General features: G+C 39.2%; 1 protein-coding gene and 1 pseudogene across 1 annotated transcript; both read left to right on the top strand.

Moving 5' to 3' along the window:
• The first annotated feature begins 677 nt into the window (after positions 1-677).
• On the top strand, positions 678-2425 carry LOC115133857 (uncharacterized; annotated as a pseudogene).
• Positions 2426-7453: 5028 nt separating this feature from the next.
• Positions 7454-10201, top strand: LOC115133489 (uncharacterized). The gene is made up of 6 exons (XM_029666753.2): positions 7454-7514; positions 7618-7965; positions 8575-8925; positions 9114-9245; positions 9415-9449; positions 9803-10201. Exons 1-6 carry the CDS (start codon positions 7475-7477, stop codon positions 9935-9937), a joined length of 1041 nt encoding a protein of 346 aa, XP_029522613.1. The 5' UTR covers positions 7454-7474; the 3' UTR covers positions 9938-10201.
• The last annotated feature ends 1058 nt before the right edge of the window (positions 10202-11259 follow it).

Genomic DNA, 11259 nt, shown 5'->3' with positions numbered 1-11259 from the left:
TTGAGGGGGGGGTCTTTACACACCTCTCTTCACCTGTTCATCTGGACAGTAAACACCAGACCCCTGCCGCTCAGTTATATGTGCAAAGTATGTCAAGAATACAAATAACAAGCAAAAGCATTTTCCAAATGCTAAACTGTGCAGGGTTTCATAAACTATAGGTCCTGAGGTATTAGAATACATCTTTAATCACAGACTATTTATTTTTCACTTTGGGTCATTGGAGGACCTTTTGGGTCAAAGGAGGACAGTCAATTTCTCATTTGGGTCTCGAGTTGAAAATATTTAAGAACCCTAAAGGATTCAACAAGAGTAGAAAGTGTGTAACCCTTGGGCTGGGCTGGGTTGGGGTCGGAAGTATTAGCAGCACTAGAGATCATTCACCATTTCCTAGTTAAACCTTCAAGTCAGTTTAAGAACAAATTCTTATTTACAATGACGTCCTAGTTCAGTCAATGTTTCATTTCTCTCAAAAAAGAATCAGCCGTATCAAGCAAATATTTGATTGCCTTGATCCAGTTACTCTGACCTGCTTTAAAATGTATATGTATATGTTTAATAAGTATAACTATGGTAAGTATAACTATGGTAAGTATAACTATGGTAAGCCAGGGGACACACGTCTAAGATGGTAGTCAGTCAATAAAATCTCTCGTTTCAGTGTTCCCTCCTACTGCATGGAAGGTACATGTAAAGTGCCCTCCTATATTAGGTGCATATAAAGTGTCCCACTGTCAGACCCACACACTATACAGTGCAGAAGGGACTAATGTTACAATGATGAATAGAGAAGTATTTATGTTTTACATCAACTTGGGTAAGTGTAAGACATTTTAATTGAGTTCCTTTTTTAAATAATTTGTAGTATGCAGTTTGAATATGATAAGTGAAGTGGATGTTCTGTCTGTAATGTGTAGAAATGCCTTTGTCTTTGATCCATTTTGTTTGTTTACTTTGACAGTTTGTGCTTTTACCAAACCAAACGTAATCCAACCAACCCCTGTGATGGTTACTGAGCTGGGAGGCACTGTGACTCTCACTTGTCTTAGTTCAGATGAGTCAGTGACCAGATTTAATTGGTTCAAGCAGAGTTTTGGACAGGAACCCCTCCACATGACTTCATCTCTTTATGTTGGCCAAGATAGTTATTATTCCATCAACTTTATTAAGGACTTTACTGAGACCAAACGTTTGGGTGTGAGGAGAGGAGACGACAGCTGTAACTTGACCATATCCAAGACAGAGCCAGGGGACTCAGCTACATACTTTTGTTCCACTACAGACATCTATGAGCAAACATTTGGAGAGGGAACTGTTTTATTTGTCAAAGGTAACTAAGCATTTGCTTCTTCAATTTTGAATTGTGTGGCCCTGTATGTTGGTATGTTTGTACAGCTGCTTCATCAAATGCTAGTGATGAATACATGGCTTTTCGTGTTTTCACCCACTTAGTTTTACATTAGTTACTCACCCTCTTCAGACTCAGAGTCCAACATCATGTCTGTACTCCAGCAGCCTGTGTCTGAGTCAGTCCAGCCAGGAGACTCTGAACTGTACAATACACACTGAGACCTGTGCAGGAGAACACAGTGTCCTTTGGTTCAGACATGGCTCAGGAGAATCCCGTCCAGGAATCATTTACACCCATGGAGACAGGAGTGATCAGTGTGAGAAAAGCACTGAGACTGAGAAAAGCTGCATCTACAACCTCCCAAAGAGGAACCTCAGCCTCTCTGATGCTGGGACTTACTACTGTGCTGTGGCCTCATGTGGGGAGATACACTTTGGGAACGGGACCAAGTTGGACATTGACGGTAGGTGATACAGCTTCTATTTAATTTTATATCTACTGTATAGTCTACTGTGTAGAACATACATTTACCTGCTATTCTGGTTTCTTCTATTACTGTTTGAATTTCAACAGACCATAGATCAGATCCTCTTCTCTTGGTGTCCTGCCTGGGTGTAGTATTGGGTGTCACGTTCACCTTGATCATTGTCCTGGTTTGCATCATGTACAAGATGAACAACACAACATGTGTGCAGTGCAGAGGTAAGTTACTATCCCTTGATATTCATTGACATCACCATTTGTTGTTGTTTCAGTAGTGGAAGAAGTAGAAGTATCCTAATCTTTTTTGTCATTCGTTTTAGGACTCGTCTCTCAGACCAGAGGTCCTTCAGTTACCAGATCAGATGTAGGGGTAAGCAGAAATACTTTTATATTGTCTGAAGTCTATTGTGAAGCTTGTCTTTAACCAACTTAACTAATTGAATGTCAACAATGCTATTTTGTGCTTCACAGGACCAAGATGGAGACAGTCTCCATTACGTAGCTCTGAATCTGAGCAACAAGAAGAACAGGTCTAGAAGACAGAGCGGTCACATGGAGACAGTGGTGTATGCTGGAATTAGACACTATTAGACACTAAAACGATGATAATTTTATACTAGATAACTCTTTAATAACTAGTTCTAGTTTCATTAACTATCTATGAACGCATAAGCAGTCAAATGTGATAAACAGTGGTCATAGCTTTTTTTGTTATACAAAGTTGAAATAATTGATTGCATTGCTTCTCTGACAAACCTATTTTTACATTTGAATAATATTAATAATAATAATAATAATTTGGGGGATGCTTATATTTGTCTTGGTACACATCTGTGTATTGAAAATGTTTTTTTGTTGTTGTTGCTAACCCCAACTCCCCCTGAGACACCCGCAGGGAGTGGGTTCACAGTCAGGGTCACCATTGTACAGCACCCTGGAGCAATTAGGGTTAAGTGCCTTGCTCAAGGGCACAGTGACAGATTATTATTGTTTTATTGTATTTGTTGTGCCTATTTTAGCAACAGTAAACCAGTTACTTGTGTAAAGAAAAATAAAGTGTTTCCAGCTGTTTGAATTTGAATAAATTGAACCCACTGCATACTATGATGATGTGGCACGTTGTACAGACAGATGCTATTAACTGTCTCAGACATTATGGTCTGTTTACAAAGCCTTGTGGTGAAGGTGGAAGTGTTGCAGTAACTTTCCACTGATGGAAACTATCCTCTTATAGACATTTAACACAGGAAGACTGACCTGCACCCACACTACTCTCCACTTTGTCCCTTAGGGCCCCTTACTGTTCACACCAGTGAGTGGGTGTGAAACAGACCCTTCGTGCAGCAAAGACCAATCAACACAAATGTGTAGGTCAAAGTTGACTAAATTATGTGAAGTCTAGCAGTACCACATCATGTTACGATAAATGATTTAGGCCGCTTGCAACAGATCCACTCATAGTGAAAGTTGCACAACAGCCACCACCACAGAAGGAGGACAGGCCATCGCCAGGCATCATTCTGTTGTAGCTTGTTTCAAAAAAAGTTTTTTTAAGACATAGTTCTACTTATTGCATCCTACACACCCCCTCACATACACAGCAACCTATTTACAGGTAGGCTGTGGTCTGCTGTCAACAAATCACTGAGTAGTAAGTAGCTACACTTTCGTGAGGCCTGTAGATCTTCTGCACAGCACCCTCTGTCTGTCTATCTGTCTGTCTGTCTGTCTGTCTGTCTGTCTGTCTGTCTGTCTGTCTGTCTGTCTGTCTGTCTGTCTGTCTGTCTGTCTGTCTGTCTGTCTGTCTGTCTGTCTGTCTGTCTGTCTGTCTGCCTGCCTGTCTGTCTGTCTGTCTGTCTGTCTGTCTGTATCTGTCTGTCTGTCTGTCTGTCTGTCTGTCTGTCTCAATTCAAATCAAGGGCTTTATTGGCATGGGTAACATATGTTAACATTGCAAAAGCAAGTGAAATAGGTAGTAAACAAAAGTGAAATAAACAATAAAAATTAAAGGAAATATTACACTCACAGAGCGTACAGGTCACAGTGGTGGGTAGTATATGGGGCTTTGGTGACAAAACTGATGCCACTGTGATAGGCTGCATCCAACTATTGTGTAAATGACAGGATCGGTAGGATGGTCAGTTTTACAAGGGTATGTTTGGCAGCATGAGTAAAGGATGCTTTGATGCGAAATAGGAAGCTGATTCTAGATTTAATTTTGGATTGGAGATGCTTAATGTGAGTCTGGAAGGAGAGTTTACAGTCTAACCAGACACCTAGGTATTTGTAGTTGTCCACATATTCTATGTGAGAGCCGTCCAGAGTAGTGATGCTGGGCGGGCAGTCAGGTGTGGGTAGAGATCGGTTGAAGAGCATGCATTTAGTTTTACTTGCATTTAAGAGCAGTTGGAGGCCACGGAAGGAGAGTTGTATGGCATTGAAGCTCGTCTGGAGGTTAGTTAACTTCTTACGGCTGAGATCTCGTTAACGGGATCGACTTGACAACAGCCAGTGAAAGTGCAGGGCGCCAAATTCAAACAACAGAAATCTCATAATTAAAATTCCTCAAACATATAAGTATTTTACACCATTTTAAAGATAAACTTGTTGTTAATCCCACCACAGTGTCCGATTTCAAAAAGTCTTTACGAAGAAAGCACACCATCTGATTATGTTAGGTCAGTACCAAGTCACAGAAAAACACAGCCATTTTTCCAGCCAAAGAGAGAAGTCACAAAAAGCAGAAATAGAGATAAAATTAATCACTAACCTTTGATGATCTTCATCAGATGACACTCATAGGACTTCATGTTACACAATACATGTATGTTTTGTTCGATACAGTTCATATTTAAATCCAAAAATCTTAGTTTACATTGGTGCGTTATGTTCAGTAATGTTTTGCCTCCAAAACATCCAGTGATTTTCCAGAGAGCCACATCAATTTACAGAAATACTCATAATAAACATTGATAAAAGATACAAGTGTTATACATGGAACTTTAAATCTTTACGGAGAAAGCACACCTCTTCATTGTGGATCTGTGTAATCTGAGGGAAATATGTGTCTCTCGCTGTCTCTTTATTTCTCTCTTTATTTTTCTCTTTCTTTCTTTCTCTCTGTCTGTCTCTCTCTCTTTCTCTGTTTTTCTCTCTATTTTCATGAGGCAGCTTGATATATATATATATATATATATATATATATTCAGCTGAAATCTGTGAAAAACCACAATGAACTTTCAATTGGGTCATTTGACCTAGAATTCTGAAGTACTTTGTCCCATGCACATGACAGTTTTAAGTCATCATCATCTGGGACAAGAAGAATGAGCCTCCTCATATTCATATCATGGGAGGGCTGTTATCTGTCCATACATTGGAGAATAAATGTATATGAGATATTGCTGGTTAAGCAAAGACTATTATCATTGTTTCTGTAGATGTTTCTCTGTGTAATGAAGTGATGAGTGGTGGTCATAGAAGCCCTCGAGGATGACAGGGTCATAAAATGTGGCCAACAAGGTCACAACTACTGTATGACTCCCATGGACAACAACGGCAAGAACAACAGATGAAGTGAAGTGATCCATTGATGCTTGTGGTTATGTCTTATACGTTCCGGTGGACAAGCCCTCAAGTGGACGGCTGTAGTATATAGTATTGTAGACAGTATGAGCTGTATTGAGGTCTAATAAAGGATGAATCCACACTAGTCACATTCAGCTTAAAAATACAAGAAAAAAATGGACATATTCAAACTTGCAATGTGATAAAGTTGTAACACATGTTCAAGCTGTACAACAACATGAATGCACAGTGTTTGTTGTATTCATGTCCTACCGGGCCAATCAATCAAATCTGAACATCCAGATCAGATGGTACCGGAGATCAACCAATGAAAGCAAACACACGTTTCCTTTCTCTTCTGTAGAGAGACTGCATTTCACACAGGTCAATATCATCACTTGAAGGAACAAGCCAGATGGACCGGACCAACTCTTCATCTTTCTTTTCTTCTGGAAAGCTTGTAAGTAACATCTATCTCAATTTACTAATCTTATAACTGTTAAACATACATTACAGGTTCTTACTATATTTGGTGCATGTGCTTTCAACATGGTACATTTATTATTATAATTCAGGAGTATCTAAAACACAAATCATTGCTCAGCCTGCTTCTTTCCAGAAGGAGGCAATGTGACTATTGATTGCCATATGACCAGTGAGAACATCAACTACATGGTATGGTACAAACTCACCACTGGCACTGTGCTTCAATACATTACTAAATCTTCAAAGTACCAGAGTGATGTACCATTCTACAATGAATTTGATGATGGGTGATTCTCTGTGCTGGCTGGCAAAAACACATTTCACCTCAATGTTTCTGACACAAAACAAGAGGAGATTGGGAACTACTTCACATACAGTATGTTCTCCAAATATTTCTAAATAGTTATTTTATCACATTTGATCTGTTATTTAACTTTGTTATCAGACACAACTTTAAAGAGAAAGACTGTTATACAGCAACCTGTGTCGGAGTCAGTCCAGCCAGGAGACTCTGTGACCTTGAACTGTACAATACACACTGAGACCTGTGTAGGAGAACACAGTGTCTATTGGTCCAGACATGTCTCAGGAGAATCCCATACAGGAATCATTTACACCCATGGAAACAGGAGTGATCAGTGTGAGAAGAGCCCTAAGGCTGGGTCTCCTACACAGAGATGTGTCTACAACCTCCCCAAGAGGAACCTCAGCCTCTCTGATGCTGGGACTTACTACTGTGCTGTGGCCTCATGTTGGGAGATACTGTTTGGGAACTGGACCAAGCTGGACGTTGAAGGTAATTTCTTTCACTTCATTTTTAACAGAAACGCTAAAGGCTAAAATTGAGAAAAGGGTCAGATCCTTAGTAAGGGCTTTTACCTGAAGAAATTATTATTATATTAATTTAAGGTTGTATTGCTAGATGCTGAGCATAATAAATCATGTAATTATTTGGTTTCAGACTATGATTTCCCCCTGACTCCCACTGCTCTTGCACTGGTCACACCAACCGTTGTGTTTGTGATTGTCGTCATTCTACTGACATGTTGGATATGCAAGGAAAGGACCAGAGGGCCTGAAGGTAGAGTCAGGCTTACTGTTGTTTTGCATGTGTCCTGCATATGACTAGTTACAACTTCCTTCATGAGTTTGTTATTACATCCTAGTTTATTTTCATCATGTTATATGTTAACGTTTAGATATATTAAACTGTTAAAAAATCACCCTCTAGGTGAACTGTGAAGTCAAAGTAAAGACAGGGAAGTCCCTAAGTAGTTTTGAGTTTACTAACTCACAACATGGGTGACCCTCTGATCCAAACATCATATGTTCAGGGTGTATTGTCTTGTATTTGTATCCATTCTTGCAAAGTGACACTGATTCAAACTTCATAGAAAGACTGTTCCTGTTTCCACATATGACCTACTCGGCAGCCAATCAGATGATGTCCCGAACATACAAATCTGACAGACCAATCAGATGCAACCTAGATCTGACCAATCAGACATAAGATATGTGAGTCTGACTTTGTACAGGATGCACTTAACAAATCACCCCTGCACCAGAAAAGCTAGGGGTGAGGACATCATGGTTGAGCTCTTGGTCTTTCTTCTTCTCTGCAACTCTTGTAAGTGACACATTCCTAAGAAAGTCTAGTTTCAATCTGGGTTCAATAATAAGTGTTTGGTATATTATCTTTTTCTCAATGGAAATACATGATTTTGTTTCAGATGTGACTAAATCATCTGAGATTTCTCAGCCTGCTCCATTCCTAGCTGCAAAGTTGGGGGAAAACGTGACAGTTGAATGCCATGTAACCAGTAATGTTGATCACATGGTGTGGTACAAGATGACCACTGGCAAGAAACTCCAGTGTGTGGCAAAGGCAGAGATCTTTTACAAACATGTACAATATTTTGGCAACTTTAGAAACGGGCGTTTTGGTGTATTGATAGGAAAAAGAAAATGTCACCTAACTATATCTGCTACGAAGCCAGAGGACATTGGAATATACTACTGTGGAGTTTTGCACTTAAACTTTGTAGAGTTTGGACCTGGAACCGCCTTGATGGTTAAAGGTAATGATAACACAGTATTTACAACAAGTACGTTTACATGCACACTAGTAATTTGTTATTAAACTGATTATGGCAGAAGGCTGAGAACGGTGTTAGTCATGTAGACACCTTACTCGGCGTACGGTCGTGATCGTAGTACGCACACGCCGATTAAAACACCTGGTTATCTGAGAAGTCCGTAGAGTTGTTAGGACATGTCATCACCTTCATTGGCGTTCCGGTGGTGTATTTGATCTGTGCATGTGCTAGCACCAGTCGAGCACGTCTAGCCCTTTAGCACGAGGAAAGTCAGTTCGGAACAACAATGTATGTGTCTTAAAAGTTGTTTTCACGTAGCTACAAACTTTCTATGTCTTAACACAGAATGAAATATGCTCTCCAAAATTAACATGCTCCTTCTGGTATACATTTTATTTTGATTGCCAATGTAAACAGGATTATTAGGAAAATTGTTGTTCTTGCAAAGCATATAAACATTTTAATCTAACTACTATATTACTCTGACAATCCACAACAATCACATTAATGTAAGAGGAAAACAAATGCTGGTTAATTAAAACAAATTTAATTGTGGATGTAATATTGAATAATTATTTATTAATTTCAAAGGTGCTCAGTTGAACAGTGATACTGTTGTACAGCAGCCTGCTTCTGAGTCAGTCCAGCTAGGAGACTCTGTGACTCTGAACTGTACAATACACACTAAGACCTGTGCAGGAGACCACAGTGTCTATTGGTTCAGACATGTCTCAGGAGAATCCCTTCCAGGAATCATTTACACCCATGGAGACAGGAGTGATCAGTGTGAGAAGAGCCCTGAGGCTGGGTCTCATATACAGAGCTGTGTCTACAACCTCCCCAAGAGGAACCTCAGCCTCTCTGATGCAGGGACTTACTACTGTGCTGTGGCCTCATGTGGGGACATACTGTTTGGGAACGGGACCAATATGGATATTGAAGGTAATTCCCATTTAGTCTGTAAATCAGCACAATGATATATTCAGAAAAATTAACCTAAAAAAAGTACATACTTTTGTCACAACAAGATAGAGCTGTACCACCATTAGATTATTGGTGCATTATTTTATTGTTTGATGGTATTACTACTAAGGGTTAATTAATACAAAATACCTGTACATTCTCCACAGTTCCAGAGCATGATTCTCCATTTGATCTGAGTCCTACTGTTTTGGCCTTGGTCGTCTCCAACATCGTTCTGGGGATAGTCACCCTTCTACTTGTCTGGGCGCTATGCAAGACTCTGAACAGAGATAGCAGAGGTATTACTTTATATCAAGTCTAATGTTTCATGTCAATAAAATGTACATTCTGCAAACATCATTTCAATTTCCAAGTTATAAGCATAGTTAACTAACTACACGAGGTTAAACAGAAAAATGTATTGTCTTCAAATTAATTGCTGGCATTCCTCTATTTCAATCTTTCAAGGGAAGACAGATGTCCCAAAGTCATTTGGCAATCAGGTAATTTTGTCAAAATGTATAAATACAGTATATTTTCAGTTTTTACAAGTGTTTCTTTACAACTGCTATTTAACTTTCCTTACAGCTAGTATGCAGTTTATGTATGCTTTTTATGTTATTAAGCTTTTTTGGAAGTAATACGTCACTGTACTAGATGAAGCCTACTTATTTTTGTTCATTTTTCCATGGAACTTCTGTCTCTGTTCCACTGACTGTCAGGTCATTGTAGTGGGTGTACAGTCTGAACAGTCATGTCTTTTGTAGAGTGTTTTCTTCCACAGGAGAATAGAAACATTATATAGTAGATCATGCTGTCATCTTAATGTATTTCCTCATGGCTCCACCCCCCTCAGAATCAAGACAGTGACGTGTTGAACTACGCAGCTGTCAGTTTCACCCCTAAGAAGAAGTCCTCCTCTAGAAGAGTGAGAGAGAAGACCAGCAGAGAGGATGCAGTGTACTCTGATGTCAGATACCTTCAGCAGTAGTGAAATATATCCCCACTGTCACAAGACTCCAAGTACTATTGGTAGCCTAATAAAACTGCTTTTGGTAACTGACATTAGTATGGCATTTTACACACAACAAAGAAACTGTAATTTGAACATTGTCTATATGTTAGATTTATATAATGATCCTGTAATGCCTTAAATAGCCATCACTTTTGACAGCTTGTAAGAAATCATCTAATAGAGAATCCTGTTTTTGTTGTATGACTGTCTGTTTTTAACCTAATAAACCATTCATTTATACACACTGTACATCTCTTCATACACGCTGTCTACAGAACATCTCTGCGACCACATACACAAATATTTAGGAGAGACCTGGTACTTGCACACCATGAGAATATCTCTGACTACACATACTGCATATATATGTATGAGTCCTTTCTCTATGAATGATTTACACCTTTGGCAAATACAGGTGGACTGGGACCAGAAATGGGCTTTGGCATTTCTGACAATCCAGATTTTTCTTCCTTCGAGGACCCCATTATTAGCCAGATAATTATCATTTAGCAAAAAAAAAAACAAGTTAGACAGGCACACTAGGCAATAAATGTACCAGCACATCTGGCATTTGGCCAAAATGCCAGATGGCCAGTCCTCACCCGTGGAAATATTTTTCTCTCCAACTATGTCCTCTCTCCTGTGTGTTCCAGATTGTACCATGCATCCCATTATATTACAGCCTGTGCGGACAGAATCGGTGCATATATGGCGATCTGCGACTCTAGAGTGCTTCTCCATGGTAGACTCAGTGCTATCCTGGATATGGCTGAAACACACCGGGACATGGTGCAATTCCAGAGAGATTTTGCAAATAAATACATCTCGTTTTGAGCTACATTAGGATAATTTGAGTTTTAATTTGACCCTATGGAATGTTGCCCATACTGATGTTGGATCATATCATTGTAGAATATTATTGTATAATTAATACTATTTTGGAGATGGTGTGTATCTCGTGATTCAAGATCAGTGAAGAAACAGAACGTTTCGTAGAAAACTGTGTTTCAGATTTTCTTCCATCAGAATGTCTAAATGTTGTGTGGTTCTCTTTAGCCAATGAAGGAACTCAAGTGAACGGAACCAAGCTGGGCATTGAGGGTAAGACTGTGTAAGAGCTGATAAAAAAAGATGCACACATTTTATGCAATTCTGAAAATGATGTATTGTCCTCACACAGGGTCTGATAGAAAAAATGAATATTCACCTGATTTGTTTGACATTAATAGTTAAGGATTTTTTCCTTACCAAATAGTAGGACATTTCTGTTCTGTTTAATTCTGTGTTTCTGTAAAGAG

The sequence above is a fragment of the Oncorhynchus nerka genome, linkage group LG8 (assembly GCF_034236695.1).
Source record: "Oncorhynchus nerka isolate Pitt River linkage group LG8, Oner_Uvic_2.0, whole genome shotgun sequence".
Classification (NCBI taxonomy): Eukaryota; Metazoa; Chordata; class Actinopteri; order Salmoniformes; family Salmonidae; genus Oncorhynchus; species Oncorhynchus nerka.
This window is presented reverse-complemented; position numbering and strand designations above follow the sequence as displayed.

What these genes read in the sequence shown, in the direction of transcription:
- LOC115133489 (XM_029666753.2), top strand. Translation starts at nt 7,475, where the DNA reads ATGGTTGAGCTCTTGGTCTTTCTTCTTCTCTGCAACTCTT. An exon ending in GACCAATATGGATATTGAAG is followed by an intron (nt 8,926 to 9,113) that starts GTAATTCCCATT and finishes CATTCTCCACAG; the next exon opens with TTCCAGAGCATGATTCTCCA. An exon ending in CAAAGTCATTTGGCAATCAG is followed by an intron (nt 9,450 to 9,802) that starts GTAATTTTGTCA and finishes CACCCCCCTCAG; the next exon opens with AATCAAGACAGTGACGTGTT.